The following is a 17,793-nucleotide window of genomic DNA, read 5'->3' as shown; positions in this document are numbered from 1 at the left end:
CCAGTACCCCCCTCCCAGGGGTGGGGGAGAGGGAAGGGGTGTCCTCACCTCCCCTCTTAGCCGCCCCGGCTGCGCTCACACAGAGCCCAGCTGTGCCAGACACCAGGGTACACAGCTTGGCCATGAGTTTGGGAAGTGCTGAGAAAAGGACTGTAGAAAGGCAGGTCATCCAAGCCCAGGATCAGGGGAAAAAAGACTCCCCACCCCCGACCCACCTTTGTATCCCCCTCCTTACCCTGGAATCGGGATCTGGTGCTTTTAGTAAGGAGCAAACGGACCCAAAGCAATTTCTGTTAGGGTTTGGGTTTTTTTTTTAACTCGTATCCTTCGACTTACCAAACCAGGCACCCTCAGTACCCTGAGTCCAGCTTTGCCTTGCATACAGAAAAAGAAGAAGGTGCGCACCAGTCTAGCCACGTTCACCATTGCTTAAAACAGGATTTGTTTTCCAAGGTAATGCATCGTTTGGAAGTCTGATCCATCAGGGTTGGGTTTTTTTTTTTCCCCAAGGCCGTAAGTAAATATAATGTCATAATAGAAAAATGTTCCCCTTGCTAGCAGTACAAGTCCAGCTTCAGATAGACTGCGTAGATCTACCCTGGCCCAAGACAGCGTATTGACCATGCTGCATCTCAGGACCGTGTCAATTAAGAGGCGAATTGGAGATTCAGAAGAAACAAGCGGTTGAATGGTTTTGAAATGGCCGGTCAGAGGTAGGATGTTGGGAACCATCCCGGAGGACGTGAATCTGAGGCACTTGAGAGTGAAGGATAAACTCACTGTCCCAGGGCTCTGTTCCTTACACCACTTGCAGGGCTATTACCACTGTGTGCGCTCATATATATAGCAGATGCATCTTGTGTAGGCATTATATACTTTGCTTCCTTCAATGAATAGGCAGATCAAGTTTATGACGTGGAAAATCTTAAAATCGCACTACTGTTTTTCTGCCGTACCTTTGGCTGGTGTGCCCTTCTGTATCTATGTGCATGCATCTACTACACACACCCCACGTAACGCAAAAGAGGGCATCAGTGCAATGTGGAAATGGCATATGCTAGCATCCGGGTCTGGGGAACCTGGCACCTTATCCGGGCTCTCGTGCACAGGATGCTTTCTGACTCTCCTTCTGTGTGCATATGCTGTTAATATTTAATTTAACTGCACCCGTTAATATAAACCCCTCTGATCGCCGTTTTCAAAACTAGCTTAGCAAATGCACCTAAAGGAGAGGCACCTCGATAGCGGTCTATTTGAACCGACAGCATCTGCGGACCTGAGCTCGATCCTCCCTGCGCTTTTCACACCAGTACCGCGCCTGATTTTCTTTCCCCACCGAAATAGCGGCAGACGAGCTTCTGAATTAACGCATTAAACAACTGCCCCTATGACATGATTACCGATCCACGCGAAACCGGCATAGGAAGGCATAACCCCCTACCAACGTGAACAGAAAATGCCTTGTTTTAGTGGTTTGTTTCCTCCTCCGACAGTGTTAACATAGCTCAAGGAATAGCAACTGTTTGTGAAAGCGGGTGTCGGCTACGACAATTACAAAGGAAGGGCGATAAGAGCCGCAGAGCAAGGACAAGCCGACAGGTTAAATTCAGATAAACCCGTGGAGTAAGAATGATTCCCGAAGTTGTTCCGAGCATCCATTCATTGCCCTCATTTGGGGGCTTTACTCGCGTAAATTAAAAGTTACAGCCCTGGTTGTGATCACCGCGGGTAACTACAGCATCATCTTCTGGGACCCAGCCCTATTTCTAGTGATGAACTGCCGTTGTCTTCATTGGAAGCAGAAGTGATGGGCTACAAGCATGTGCTTTTATTATTTGCGAGTTCTTTCAGTGGTGGAGATTACACTGTACTGAAGTAAAAGCTGACCACAAACTTCTGAAAATGTGAGCTTTCAGTCTTTTACCATCTAACGCCCATTCATTTTCATGTCGATGCCTTTTCTCATTCTGGGCAGTCTGAGCAGAAAGGATGAAGTACTGTTAGAAATCAGCTATGTCCCTGGGGCATTTCTTGGCAGACAAGAAGCAGAGTATTGCAAAAAGGGTTTGAGGAGGGTTTTGTTCTGTTTTGTTTTGAAGGAGAGTTTTTGCTGTGCAACTTGGCATATCCAAGAGATCAGGCTAGTTCATGTAGGGACACATATAACTTTGAGCAGCTGAGGGCTGCTCCCCTAAAATCAATTATTTACACCAGAATTAAACATAGTACAAAAGAAGTCTTAGGTAGGAAGAACCAGATCCTCAGCTGGTATAAATTGCTATGCTGTATGCATTTTCACAGATTCATTTATACCAGATGAAGATCTTGCCCTGAGGGTTGATCCAAACTGGAATGAATCTCCAAACCTCCAGAGCTAAACTGAGGATGTCTCATTTTTCCCCAGCTTAATAGATGTCTCATTTTTACTAGCACACACTACAGGGTCCTAATCACTACGTCCCAATTCTAGTTCTTGCAGCTTTGCCATATGCAGCAACATGACCCATCATCAGAAGATCTTGTAGGCTAATTGCATGAACACCAAATGAATGTGCTTCAGTACTCAATGATTGATTTCTACTGTAACATTAATATACACGAATGAAGAGTCTACAGTTGTGAGCTAGGCAGTCTGTCCTTGAAGATAAATGTAATAAAAGAGGCTCATTATGCATTATATATGTATATCGTTTTCGATCAGTGGTTTTTAAGGCTGAAGTCCCTTTAGATAGCATCATTTAATGGGCAGTCAAAGCTTCCCAAGAAGGGGACATTTTAAGAAATTGCTAGTTATGGGATCCATGGAACTACATCGACAACTACATCAACTCTGGTCCCTGGCTGTAACTTGTGACTAAAAACAAAAAAAGCAACCTGAAAAATCTGCACCCTTATTATGTTATAACACTGACAGACTTGAAATGCCAATATTCCCCAAGAAGTAGAAATGCTGCTCAGGTTGTGATGTAGGTCCACATCCTCAAAAATACTGAGATGTTCCCAGTCTGGTGCTTAAATACCTTAGATATTTTGGACCAGAGTGCCTAGATTTTATTTTGTAAAATAATGATGCTTAAATGAGGATCAACTGAGGGTCAGAATAAGGCCTATTTTACAACATTGCAGTGAATGTCCCCCAAAGGCCTGAATCCTCTTTGAACTGTACTCATGTTCTCATCTAGAATTACGTAGCTGCAAAATGTTGCCAGACCTGAATGCCAGTCTAATATCACAGCATTTGCCATTTTTTTCATGCATGACAACAACTGTAGTTGTGCATCTGGGGCAAATATATTGGGATTACTCACAGCCTGGCTTGTAGATTGTGCATTAGGTAGTGCTCTTTTTCTTTTCTCAACCTCTTTTTTTGAATGGCCATCCAGGGTTGTGGAACTGCTCCGTGCAACTACTATGCTGGAGATGTTTCACTTGTTCCCAGGTAGTGATCATCTTGGAGCACAGTTCAGAGAAGAGGGTTGAATACACCCTGTTTGGCCTATTAAATCTTGCTTCCTTCCTCGTTGAATGTGGTCCTGCAGACAAAAAGACCCAATGCCTATGAAGCAGGTTTTAATCCAGAATAGACTTAATTTTCAAAGATGGCCCCATTCTAATCAGTGGTGACAGGTATTGCTCAGCCTGTCTACAGTGAGATGACTCATGAAGTCTTTGCCTACGCTTTATATGCTGTTTTTGAGAGAGACCTTTTATTTTAAAGCAGGCACAGGCTCTTGCCCTCAAAGAGGATGATGGGCAAGTTATCATTGGAAAGTTTGCCCAGTTACTTCAGTGGGCAGCAGATCAGGGTCAGAATCTTTTCCTTGTCTCATGTTTTAACTTTGCAGTAACCTTGCAACAATGCAGTTAGAAATTTTAGGTTGAGAAGATCAATCTCACCCTAACAGATTTAAAACAACCTGAAGGGGAGGAAACACTCCACTACGAGAAGCAAGCCTGAGCCTTATAACAGCATAGCTACAATGGCAAGCATGTCAGCAATTGCTGAGCATGTGAGGACAGGGCGTTGTGTCACTTTGCCATGCTAACTAGCAGGCACCCCAGTCTGAGTTGGTGCCTTCCAGCAGCTACACCCAGTATTCTTCGTCTCCCTTCCAAAGTACACATTATATGGGCCAGTTCCTCAGTGGCATAGCTTCATTGGCTTCCCATGCCAGTTTACAGCAGTCCAGGACCTGGCCCTCCTTGTATCTAGGGAGAATAATGAATTAATAGCTGAGCTATCTCAGCCGATATAACACCAGGGGTTACTAGTCCCATTACAATAGACTTGCTGTTATTATTATTATTATTATTATAGATGACAGCAGTAAGAACCCAGTGCCATCCTAACTGCTGGAGTGAGTTGCAGTTTTCCTACCCTAGACTGCAGATACACACTGCAGTTCTAATAGCCCAACTTCCTGCTAGCGTCTGCCACTCTATCAAGGAACATGAGGAGGCAGCCCCTGGAATACAGAACCTGGACTTTTGGATCAATGTATTTTAAGGGCACCTTTACTTGAGTAGAAGACTAAGGTGCCTGAAAGATTCCTCTGTCTTGCTCCCACACTCGAGACAGACAGGATCATTTGAATCCTCTTGGACCTGGTTTGTTTAACACCGGGAATCAGAGGGTCACCTCGAAAGAGCTCAAGTAACCCCCTCCCTACCACCAAAGGGGGTCGTGGGTGGGTGGGTGTTCTTTGATAGGTGGTGGGCACACAGTGCTGTGTTCTGACCTGACGTGGCCTGTGATAACACCGGCATTGAGCGCGGGGGGGGGGGGGGGGGGCGGGGAGGGGAATCCCATTGAACCCCAGGGACATAAGGAGACAGGGAGAATCTGGCTTTCTGGGTAGCCCCCCTGATCCCCTCACCTTGCCAGCCTCTGAATATGCCTGGCTCCAGCGGGGCGCAGGTGACACCCTGAATGCACCTTGGCATCCCTAGCATCCTTCCTAAAGGGGATCCTTGTCCCCACCACCGTTTTAGCCATGCATCGGCTTGCAAAGCGTCCACGGGAGATGGGGCAGCCCTCTGAGCGCACCTTGGTAACCGTGAGAGTGCTCTAGAGGCACAGAGAAGCAGCGCTGGAAGGGACCTCCAGAGGTCATCCAGTCCACCCCCCCCACCCGCCTGAGGAAGGGTCAGCCCTAGCCAGCCCATCCCTTAAACTCTAGCTGAAGCAAGAGGCAGGCAGCTTTCACGGCAGCAGACACGAGCAGCCGTGCCTTTAATCTCCTGTGGGGGCCGGGGCCGGTCGTATATCTGGCAGCTGCTCAGCTCACTCGCAGCGCGGTCTCCCAAGCCCCGGCAAGAGGCTTCCCTTGGCAAGGCGTGCAAGGGGCAGAGGCTCTAGGAAGAAGTTCCCCAGAGCGCGGCTCAGAGCAGCAGCAGCAGCAGCAGCAGCAGCAGCAGCAGCAGCAGCCGGGGCTATCGCGTCTGTTCCCCGGCTACCTCGGACAGCTCCCGCTCCGCACCTCCGCCCCCCAGCTCCCCTTCCCCTCCCCGCAGCACCTCCCTCCGCCTGCCCCCCGAGTCCGGGGGTACCGTGGACAGCTCCCCCTCCGCACCTTTGCCTCTACCTGCCCTCCAGCCCGGGTAACCCCGACTGCTCTCCCTCCCCGCCCTGAAACACCCTCCCTCTGCCTGCACCCTTGGCCGGGCCCTTGGTCGGCTCCCCCTCCCCGCTCCCTCAACTGCCCCCAGCCTGGTACCTCGGACAGCTCCCCCTCCCAGCTCCTCCGCCTGCCCCATTCCGGTACCTCGGACAGCTCCCTCCTCCCGGCCGCCAGCGCCTCCCCCCGCCTGCCCCCAGCCCCTGGGTACCTCGGACAGCTCCCGGTCCCCGTTCCGCGGCAGCCTCGCCTCCCAGCCCGCCAGCCAAGAGCCCGGCGCTCCCTGCTCCCGCGGCACCTGGGCTCCGCCGCGCTCCGGGCACGGGAGTATGCAGGGGAGGCACCGAGCCGCCGTCCCGGGACTGCTCTTGCTTCTGCGTGAGTACCGAGCCGTCCCCCTGCAGGGGACCGGCCGGGGCTTCCCCTGCTGCCAGGAGAGGGCTGGAGCTGGGGAGGGAGCGGGGCTGCCCGGGGAGCCGGAGTCTCGGGCAGGGCTCCCGCTTGCCCACGAGCGCGCGCGCGTGTGTGTTGTGTCCCACAGAGGCAGCCGCCCGGGTCGTGGCGGAGCAAGAGGTGGAAAACCTCTCGGGCCTCTCCCCCAACCCCGAGAAGGACATCTTCGCCGTGAAGGAGAACGGCAAGGCGTGCCTCGTGGCAGAGTTCGCCGCCAAATTTCTCGTCCCCTACTACGTGAGGGACGCCAACTACGTGGATGTAAGGCCCCTCTCTCGCCTTGGAAGGGGGTTCGTGCAGGGGCAGGGTTCTGGGTGGCATCGCCCCTCTCCCCGCTCTTGGGTCTTTGTGGTAGCAGCCTGCAACTCCCTGAAGGGTAGCTGCAAAGGGGATGGAGTCAGGCTGTTGTCAGTGGTGGCCGATGACAGAACAAGAAGCAATGGGCTCAAGTTGGAGCAGGGGAAGTTTAGGTTAGATATTGGGGAAAACTTCTTCACTAGGACGGTAGTAAAGCATTGGAACAGGTTACCCACAGAGGTGGTGGAATCTCCATCCTTGGAGATTTTTAAGACCCAGCTTAGCAAAGCCCTGGCTGGGATGAGATAGTTGGGGTTGGTCCTGCTTGGAACAGGGGGCTGGACTAGGTGACCTCCTGAGGTCCCTTCCAATTCACTTTTTCTATGATTCTATGATCTGCCTTCCCGCTTTGCACTCCTAGGCCAAGGCAATGACAGGCAGTCCTTTGCAAAACCTTTGCACACAACTGGAAGATGGAGTGGGTTTTTGTAGGAGCCTTCATTGGTCCTGCAGAAACTTAGTCTGCAATAGCTGCTGAGAGCCAAAGGAATGGGGTGCTAGAAGGTTAGGAGCAGGAGGAATACTTGCACATGCAACTAGAGCAGTGCAAAGCAGATAGCCCTAGGGGAAACCTCACCACTTTCAAATGTAGGACACCATAGGTTCTGGCCCTTTGCATGCTACTAGTGAGAAAGATGTATTAGCTGGAGTCCATGGAAGCTCTCCCATCCCCTGCACCTGGATCTATACTGCTGTGGGTAATGCAGATTTCCTCCTCTGAGCCTGTGCCTTGTGCTGCTTGGGCATGCAGGTGATAACTGAACAAGCTGATATCCCACTTTCCCGGGGAGCAGAAATAAAAGGCAAATGTGGCACCAATGAATCAGAACTGGAGCTCTCTTGGCTGGAAAAAGCCTACACCCTCCGGCTTTCCTTCATAAAGGTAATTCACCCCATGATTGCAGAGGGCTTATGGGCTCTTTCTTTACAGAAAAATAATATACATTCATACCCACACACACCTATACAGACAGCTAGATCTCAGATATCACATAAATAGCACAGATATCACACACACACACACACACACACATATATATATGAGCTGCCATGTACTGGGTCAGACCCTAGGTCCATCTTGCCCAGTTTCCTGTGTCACGCAGCAGCAGAGAGTGGATGCTGAATGAAAGAGTGAACTAGGTGTGACCAGGGTTTTTTGGTCACTATTGCTCTCTCATTTGCAGCCTCCAGCATTTAAGATTTAGGAAATTCTAACTCAGAGGCTATATCCCTAACTCCTATGCTCAATAGCCCCTTTCCTCTGAGAATTTGTCCAATCCCCTTTTCCCCCACTTTTTAATTATAAATATGTGGTTTAAATAGAGGCGACCTTGTGGCTGCCTATATGTTCATCACGGGGGCACAGAAGGGAATTGGTGAGTATTTATTCACCAAGGCGCCCCGGGGGGTTACAAGAAATAATGGCCACAAGCTAGCAGAGAGCAGATTTAGATTGGACATTAGGAGGAACTTCTTCACAGTTAGAGTGGCCAGGGTCTGGAACGGGCTCCCAAGGGAGGTGGTGCTCTCCCCTACCCTGGGGGTCTTCAAGAGGAGGTTAGATGAGTATCTAGCTGGGGTCATCTAGACCCAGCACTCTTTCCTGCTTATGCAGGGGGTCGGACTCGATGATCTATTGAGGTCCCTTCCGACCCTAACATCTATGAATCTATGATTATATGATTCAATTTTATTATTGATATGTGCTTATGGATACAATTACATGATATGATTTGATTATAGATATGTGCTTATAGCTATTATCACATTATATGGTTTGATTGTATGGTATGAATTGATTATATATATTTATACACGTACATTTATAGCTATGATTGCATGGTACGATTTGATTTTAGATATGATTACAGATACATGTAATGAGCCAATGAGATTGTATTTCAGCAAAACAAGGCTGTACTTTTTGACAGGGAGGTGAAGGGGAAACAACCCGGAAACCCATCTGAGATCAATTCAGGCTCAACTTTAGGAAAAACTTCTTCACAGTCAGGGTGCCCAGACTGTGGAATAAGCTCCCTCCAAAGGTGGTACAATCACCTACCCTGGAAATCTTCAAGAGGAGACTGGATGGTCACTTCGCTGGGGTCACCTGACCCTCAGTTATCTTTCCTGCTTGGTGCAGGGGGCTGGACCCAATGATCTTCCAAGGTCCCTTCTGCCCCCTTACAGTCTATGAAGCTATGCATAAGAGGCAAGAAGCCAACCCCAGCATGGCAGGCGTATTAATGATATATGATCATTGTACAATCAAGCACTCAAGGCACAGACCTCATTCCACACCAATGAGGTGTTCATGTGGATGCCTGGAAAGCTCATTTGTTGAAATAGCTACTTTTTATTTCCCCCACCCACTCTGTCTTGGCAGGAGGGACACAACACTAGCAGAGGGCAGGAGGTTCTGTGGAAAATGAACAAGGTCCAGTTCGTGTACGACACCAGTGAGAAAACCTACTTCAAAGAAGCCGTCACTCGTAAGTGCCAGAGAGAGTGCAGTACTGGGCTTTTTCTTCACAGTTCCTGAGCAGGTTAACCTAGAATAAGTTGATGCAGTGTGTAATTGGGATTTGTCACCTACTCTAGAGAAAATGGGAAATATTGGGCTGTCTGATGAGCTCCAGGAAATTGCTTATTAAAATCCAATTGATTTTTTTTTAAAATCCTGTCATTGAAAGTACTGCTAGGAATATAGGTGGTTCTTCCTAGCACATTGGCACTGGCCCTGCCTGTGAAATGCATACAGGCCTGTAGATAAAACTAGGGAAATGGGCACATTTCCCATAGGCAAGACAATTGGCTCCTTGGATTCCTTTTCTAAACATTTAATTCTGTTGTTTAAGTCCCCTGCAGTCCCCAGTGCACAGAATTCTGTCCCCTCTCTCTGCTAAGCTCAGGTCTCGTCCCCTATACTTATTTACCTTCCCCTTCCTTCTGCGTGAATCCAGCCACATACCCCACCAGTGGGATGTCTCGGGCCTGAGTCACCCTGTGGGCTTCATCACCCATCACCCACTCCATCCATTATTAAAACTACAGCTTGCCTTACAGAACGTGCTTCTTTCCTGAGTATGGCTGGCTGATACGTAGCATATCCTTATTCCTGAGTGGCATTTTATTTTATTTTATTTTTGCCTTAATTTCCTTAGGCTGTGTGTGAGGTTTATTTAAAAGATTTGGTCTAATCCCTTTACTGAGAACTAGGGTTTGCCTGTTTTTCTGCTTTCCTGATTTTGGATCAGAAGCGATGCATTGCTATTACCTTTCTAACACACCCACCTACCCACCCACAGTTTTTAATCTCCTTCCACTTCATTGTTATGTGTCTCATCTTCCTCTTTTCTAATGCCGTTTTGATGCATCTTTTTTTTCTGCCCCCTCATTTTCCCTATTGTTCTTGTCCAATGAACATCTCAGTAAGATGTTACCGGGGGAGTTTCTGCACCATTTTCTTAATAATCTGAAATGCAGAGGAATTCTTTTTTTCCCCCTGTACTAATAACTGCTGCTACCTGTGAATATTTTAGATCTTTTATATCCAGTTCTGTTTCCTATTTATCATTTTATCTTCTGGTAATAGATTTTTTTTCCCAAGCACCAAACCCCAGCTGTAACACCTTTTCATTTCGATTTTAAAATAATTGTAATCTTCACATCTTTTGTGGATTTTTCCCCTCAAGGGGCTACTTTGCAATGCTCCTCTTCTGTTGATGCAGACGGTGTGTTTGTAAATGGTGGGTTTATGACACAAGCCTTTGAGCTGGAATGGTGTGTAATGCACCATTTTTGTTTTGCAGGAACACACATGCAATTGTTCACCATGCAAGGCTTTAACTCCTTTACATACTTAACTTTTAGGATTGTGAGTAGCACTACTGCATTTTTGATAGGATGGGGCATTATTTTTCCAAAGGTTTGTCCCCTACCTCACTCCTGGGGCTTGATGACTGTTAGGCAGATTTCCAGAAAGCCATGACATTTCCCAGAATTTTCTCATGAGAAAACAACCCAATTTCTTCTTTCCTGTTTCTGCTCAGAAATGAGTCCTTTTGGCTTGGGAACTGGTGCTTTTTTACATTTAGTCATTACATTAAAAGGGTCTTGGTGTGCCTCTCACAGCTGTGTTTGTGACATACCACCCACAACCTTGGGAGTAGTTTTGCACCCTGTGGTGACTATTTTGCATGCCACCACTCCACGCTTCTGCACACACACATTAACCCTCACATGCTGAGCAAATGTAAACTGCTGTTTCCCCGCTATGTGAAACCTAATGATGAACACAAGGGCAGAAGATGATCAGAAAGCAGAAGTTATTCATCATTCCATGCTGCTGATCATGCACAGTCTTTGCTTTTGCAAATATGTTCGACTTAATGAGAAAATTCTGCTTTATAATTTCTATTTGGACAATGTTCATTTTTTATCACAAAGAAATGCATTAGCGGTAGGTTTTACCCAGCATTGAGTATCTCAAGTTGTGTCTTTTATTTTTATCCAAATACAGAGGCTAATCTTCCCAGCCTCCCTCACTGCTGAGTGCAAGGGATAGGCCTGATCCAAAGCTCACAGAAGTCAGTCAAAAGGCTCTTATTGACTTCAGTGGGCTTTATACAAAAGCCAATGCATCAGCACTGCCAACATCACCAGGAATCCTGGTTTTCTCTGATAAAAAATCCCCAATATTTGGATTTTAAAAAGTAACCCCAATATCCATATTTTTCTGTGATTAAAATGAAACACCACTAATACACACACACACACACATATATATATATTAATTTTGATAATGGAAAAATGTGGATAGTGGGTTCCTTTTTTTAAATCCAAACATTGGGGATTTTTTTTAAATTAGAGAAAACCCAGATCCCTGAACATCACTTAATTAAAGGAAGAACGAGAAGTCATATCTCAGTTTTCCCTCTATGTTTGTCAACCCAATAAAGCATGGGTTCTGACCTCATAATGGTTGATGTAATGCTCTACTCAATTTGCTCACCAGAGAGTTCCCACAATGGCACCTGGAACTTTTCCTGGCTCTGCACAATTTTCATAATAAAGTGCTGTTCCAAGGTACAGTGCAGCCCCAAGAATTGCTACTGTTTGAATAAAACAGATGAGAAAGCGAACACCAACCCATAATCCAGGCACATTTGAATGAGGCTAGATTTATGATAAGCACTGCAAAATGCCAGATTCCTGGGTCTGACTGTTCCACTGCTGTTTGTGTTGTGTCAACAGCTGGGAAGCACACAGCCAACTCGCACCAACTTTCTGCCTTAGTCACCCCAGCAGGGAAGTCCTACGTATGCCAGGCTCAGCAGACCATCCACCTATACTTGAGCGATCACCAGAAATCTATAGACTTCTTGCTGTCAGAGGTCCAAATTCAGCCTTTTGACATCACTAATGATTTTGCCTTCAGTGAAGGTAAGATATACGTATCAAGGGTGTGGGGGGAGAATGGCATCAGCACCCCAGTCCATCTTATGAACACAATAGCTTCAATGGGGACTTGGGATATATAACAAATGAAGTTTAGCTTTACTCCATGGCATTCAGCGTGGCTCTTTTCCCCAAATGGACTCTATCAAGTGTTGATAAACTCACCAGATACCTCCAAAGTTTTATGCACCTAATGGCTTTTCCAAATTTGGAAAATCCTTAAGCATGTCTTTTGTTGGCCAAGCAAATGAAAACTGGTTATGATGTGTTGAAGATCAGAAGGTTCAATTCATGTGAGTACTCAGTTCCACTGTATCACAGCTGAGCAGCCAGCAGACAGTGCTGGCTCTTTCTGATCAGTGAAGGTGTCCAGGGAAGCAGCCAGAACCCCAGCAGCTCCTTTACGGACTGCTTCCCCCGGTCTGAGACAATGGATTTGCCTATGCTGCAGTTCTGATACCTAGGCTTGTTTAAATCCAGCTAGGGTAGATAACAAAAGCCATGAAGATGCATTGGCAAGGGATTCAGCGTGGGCTGTACACGCCTGCTAGGGATACCTTTGCTCAGCTTTGCTCTGAGGTCAGTGTGGCTGTGTATTCACTGCAATTGTTATGCTCACTAGGTAGATTAAAGCTAGCACCAGCTTGCTTACTTGTTCTAAATTCACACCTCTGAGTGCATCATAAACAGAGCCTGACTGTGTGTGTGGGCTGTGGAGGACGTGCAGCCAAGGATCTGTGCTGAGGCGTAGCATAGGGTTATGACTAGCAGGGTGAAGTGCAGGGGCTGAGGCATCAGAAACATAATGTCCCCACCTTCTCCTGCCTGTGCTACTGCTGTATTTTAGAATCATAGAATCACAGAAAATGAGGGTTGGAAGGGACCTCAGGAGGTCATCTAGTCCAACCACCTGCTCTAAGCAGGACCAGCCCTAGTTATATCATCCTAGCCAAGGCTTTGTCTGCCCAGGCCCAAAAAGCTTAAAAAACATAGTGCCCCATTGATTTTATTTCTTCATATGGTGGGGCACAATTACCTGGACATACCCTCACAATTCACTTGTGGATTTATCTCCTTAGCTCAGAACTGTTGTGGAATTAGCCTGTGGTCCAAAGAATGCCCAGAATCTAGTGAAGACAGCAGTTATCTGGAAGGGGAACTGGTTTTGTGGTTATGGCAACACAGTGGGTCTCAAGGGATCTAGGTTGAATTCCCAGCTTTGCCGGAGAGTCCCTCTGGAACCTTGGGCAGTCCCTTTGATCTCTGTGCTTACCTTCTGTATCATGGGAATAGTAATAATTTGCCACCTCATAGTTATGGTCTAAGGATAAACCACATTAGTGTCTGTAACCTGCAGAGAGTGCTATGATAAAGCCTACAAGGAAAGAAGAGAGTCCAGATTCAGTCTAGTCTTTGGATGTTTTGGAGTAAATGAGGCAGGGAGCTGCACACTGTGTAAGGAAGATAAAAGGTAATATGGAGCAGCTGCCATTTCCATTGGACACCATCCATCTTGCTCATTGAATGAGGTAGGGCCCTTGCCACAAAATGGTATGGTATTGTTTTACAGACGACTGAACTGTAACTCAGATGCACAAGTGTGGGGAGAGAATTAGGGATGAGCAGGCAACCTTAATTTTGTCATTTTCTGATAAAGCAGTGCTTCAATGTACAACCTTAATGTTCTTTTAAAGGAGGTTTATTTTAAATATGGAATAGGCTGAAACTCCTTATGCATTTTGTAAGATTTGTTATTTGTTTTGGGGGGTTTTTTGCATTTATGTTAAAAGAAACTATACAAAAATGATTTAAAAGAACATTGTCCATGCACTATTTTTGTCTGCAGTCTTTTTTCAGAGTTTGTGCATCATGTTATTTATTTTATGAACATGTCCATGCCTGAAGCTTAAGTTAATACTCACTGTACTAATACATAAAGGGGTAAAATCCTGGCCCCATCAAAGTCAATGAGAGTTTTGCCATGGACTTGAATGTAGTCAGGCTTTCACTCAAGGTGTTTCTGTGGGACATGATCCAGCTATACTTATAACTGAGGCCAAATTCCCATTATGCCAAATTCTGCTTTCAGTTACCCTGATGGACATCTGGAGTCACTCCGCTGCCTTCATTGGAGATAGTCCAGTTTTGTACCAGGTTAAATGGGGCAGATTAAATGAGTTCTAACCATTGGATATTTTGCCTGTAGCAGGATTTTAGGATAACTTCTCACAGATTCTAGCTTTGCTGGATCAATGAGCCCTGCCATTACTACTTAAAGCCCTAGAAAAAATCAAACATGTGATAGTCAAATGTGTTACTTTATAACAGAAATGCTTGTGACATTTTTCAGATCTAATTTTTTAAAATGTCATACTGTGTTATTCAGCAGAAGAAAAATATCTTATGTCATAAAAAACACTTACTACCAAGCTGTAGTACTGTAGTAAGTGCTTACTACCATGAGTGCTTACTACTATGTGTCCCATTCCTGCAAATTATGTAGCAGATACATGCCATTATAAATACTGACTCAGCAGGAAGTTGGGATTGCTGCATTACTCACAGTGATGCCAGAAGTGAATTGTGTAGGTTTTTCTCAGTGGGTACAAATAAAAGTTTTATGCTACAACATAGCACCATATAGTCTGCATGGGCCACATCCTTTATATAAACAAATAATGCTGACATTTTGGAATTGGTAACATATTTACTGGTGCTATTTTCTGTCTTATCTCCTCACCTATGAATCTCTTATTGGGAGTACAATGAGATAGGCTTCAGAGAGGAGAGAAAATTATACTTAAACATATGCAAAGCTTCACTCAGTTTACGTCATCTAGTTTTTCTGTCTATACATAATATCAAAACTGTAAAGCCTGATGTGTCAAAGCCTAGGGGCCAAGAAACTAAACTCTTACATTAGTAGTAAAGGGGCTTTCCTGAGTATCTGTCTGTAGTCTTGTTTTCACGGTACAGGTATTAAATTGTAAGCTTACTGCTTGTCCTGAGCTTGCTATTACTCAGTTTGGGACTTAAAAACCTGCAATTGTGTGTGGAAATTCTTCCTTTAAGGGAGCAGCATAACTAAGGGGGAACTATTTTGAGGTGGTGGGGGCACAAAAATAGCTACCACCAGAGCTGGAAGCTGGTTGTGTTGCCCCTTCCATCAGTAGAGCAGTTGTTGCTGCTTTGTGCACTGATGCTTCCCCAGAGGATGGAGATAATCTGTTACACCATCATTTTGATGATAGGAAACTGCATTTTTGAAAGATATTAGTGTAATATAATAATAAGTCTATAATATAGACTTTTTCTTGTTTATTTTTCATTTTAAATGGCAAGTTCTTGATTTAGTCCTACTGGAAATTGAATTAAGGGCAGGGGGGCAAATGAGGTGGGCAGAAATGCCCAATACATTATAATTTAATCACACAGCTCTACAGTTTAACAGAAGTTTCTACCATTTATCAAATGCACATTATCAGTACACATTAGATATGTGTGATGTGCAGGCGAGCGCATGCATGTATGTAGTGCACATGGGTAAGTATAAATGTTACGTTACCATTTGCTCAGGGTGTGATTTCCTGCCAGTCTTAAATTACAGTAATTAGCCTCCTCCTTTGTGGTTCATTAATTTCCCATTAGGTAAAATTTCTATTAATTATGCACAAGCCTCATAACATTTTAAAATACATTAGAAATCCAAAAGAGATGTGTAAAATCTGAAGAGAGTCTATTGTCTGTAAAGGCTTTGGTGCCATTGAATACTGAAAGCTTTGGTCTTTGTCATTTATACTCTTTCTTATGGAATAGTTCCACAACGTTTTGTAAAAAGTGAGAGTATTTTTAAACCAGCTCTATGGAAAACCTATTCTATTTCTATAATATTTTAAATCCCTTTCTTCCAACCCTCAAACATAGTTCAGTTTTTTTTAATATCTTTCCTATATTCAGCACTAGAGCTGGTTGAATTTTTTTCATTTGAAGTTTTCTTTTCCTGTGAAAAACGGCCTTTTTAAAAATATTTTTTTTTTCTTTTTGGACTTTTTTCATTTAAAAAAAGCACAAAAAATAAGTCAGGGAGCAGAATATCCCAAACTGGAAAAACAAAACAATGGCTTTTTGTGTTTTCTAACTGAAATAAGATAACTTGATTTTTTTTGCAAAATATACTGTGGCAAAAATAGTGCTTACTATTTTTCAGTCAGCTTTGGTCAACATGCATTTGCCTTGTAATCCTGTTTTCCTTTTCCTTGGCACTTGTCTGGGCACAAAATTTGTACCATTTCAACAGTGTTGGTATATTTAAAGCAGTACCGTTTCCCTAGAACGGACTCAGTTTCTCCAGCGTAAAGGAGCTTACACTTATTAGGAGCCTGACTCCTTCAGCAAGGTGAATAACTAAGGAAGAAAACAGTAGGGCTGTGTGACGCTTTGGTCGCTGATTCAATTTGGCAGAGATTCGTCCTGATTTGGTGGCCAAATCTCTGAATCCAAATCAAATCAGAGGACCCTTTAATCTTTTTTAATTGAATCTGAACCCTTCTAATCAATTTGGAGAGATTCAAAAAGATTTGGCGATTTGGCCATAGACACAGCTTTAAATGTTTTTTCTACATACCTCAAGATAGCAGGCGGCTTGTGAACACTGTGATGCGGGGCAGATGGAGCATCCCACAGAAGCATGGGGGGTGGGCCCTGACATGCTCGGCAGCAGACCTGGAAGTGGATCAGAAGCACGGTGCTTCCTGGATCCGGGGGGGGGCAGGGGGGAGGGGGGCTCTCAGGGTCCCCCCGCAGCCAATCACCAAGCCGGGGGGTGTGGGGGGGCCCCCAGTGTACTCCCCAGTGGATCCGGAAGTGGACTGGAAGTACTTAAGGCCCACTTCTGGGTTTGCCGCTGAGCATGTGCCCCACCACGCTCCTGTGGGACGCTCCATCAGCCCCTGCATTGCAGCGTTCACGAGCCATACTGTACCTCGAAGTATGTAGAAAAAACATTTAAAGATGTGTCTTTGGCTGAATCACTGATTCTCCAAATCAGCATTGAATCTTCAGATTCAGATTCAGCTGAATTGAATCAGGGACAGCGATCCAAAACAACTAATCGAATCACTGTCCCTGATTCAGGCCGAATCCGAATTGAATAGGGCCTGCTTTGCACACCTGTACAAAAGTCACCTTGAAAAGAAGACAGGCCCCCATGTAGCACAAACCAATGGGTAACTAGGAGGGAATTGAGAAATGAAGACTTTAGATTACAGATCAAAACCATATCCTGTTTTACCTCTAAGGCACCTAAGTGTGATCCTCAAGAGACTTGCTTGAGACTCTAAATAATGGCTAATACCAAAGTTAGTGGGGACTCCTCGCCATTCTTTGTGACTTGGTCCTAAGGCTAAAATGAGCCCATCTTATACAAGGTGAACCCTTAATTGTTTTTTCTTGAGCTGAGCACGATGGCATAGGATTGCATTTGGGCACCCAAGAGGAAATAGGATTTGGGCCCAAGTTTCTAAAAGATCTCATTTCCCAATGAAACACTTCAATAAAGGGCAGATTTTCAAAAGTTCTCAGCACCTAGCATGTCCTGTTGTGACCCTTATGGGCAGATTTTTAAAAGCATTCCATACTGAGCAGGCTGAGTTCTTTTGAAAATCTAGCCCCTTGGAAGTGCACTGACCAAATCCGAAATCAAAGTCAATGGGAAACTTTCCATTCACTCCAATAGGCCCATATATTTTGCTGGTAGCGGCTCATGGGAATGGAAAATTGTTTTCTTTTGTTGTTTTATCTCATTAATGTCTGTCCTAACAGGGAAGGCTAAACAAGACAAGGACAAATTAACTATTAAGTTGAACAGTATTTGGGGAAAAAAAGATACTATGAGTTTGTGTAGGTC

The 17,793-nt window shown here is 45.3% G+C and overlaps 1 protein-coding gene across 1 annotated transcript in view; it reads left to right on the top strand.

Annotated features, from left to right (window-relative positions):
* Positions 1-688: 688 nt before the first annotated feature.
* LAMP5 (lysosomal associated membrane protein family member 5) overlaps positions 689-17,793 on the top strand; it is a 31,690-nt gene continuing 14,585 nt past the window's right edge. Inside the window, exons 1-5 of the mRNA XM_059724286.1 lie at positions 689-713; positions 6,160-6,332; positions 7,180-7,311; positions 8,815-8,920; positions 11,685-11,873. Of these exons, the coding sequence (XP_059580269.1) occupies positions 689-713; positions 6,160-6,332; positions 7,180-7,311; positions 8,815-8,920; positions 11,685-11,873 (625 nt within the window). The remainder of the gene's footprint in view (positions 714-6,159; positions 6,333-7,179; positions 7,312-8,814; positions 8,921-11,684; positions 11,874-17,793) is intronic.

Source organism: Alligator mississippiensis, chromosome 1 (genome assembly GCF_030867095.1).
Source record: "Alligator mississippiensis isolate rAllMis1 chromosome 1, rAllMis1, whole genome shotgun sequence".
NCBI classification, from domain to species: Eukaryota; Metazoa; Chordata; order Crocodylia; family Alligatoridae; genus Alligator; species Alligator mississippiensis.
The sequence above is the reverse complement of the archived record's forward strand: the minus strand, read 5'-3'. Positions and strand labels throughout refer to the sequence as shown.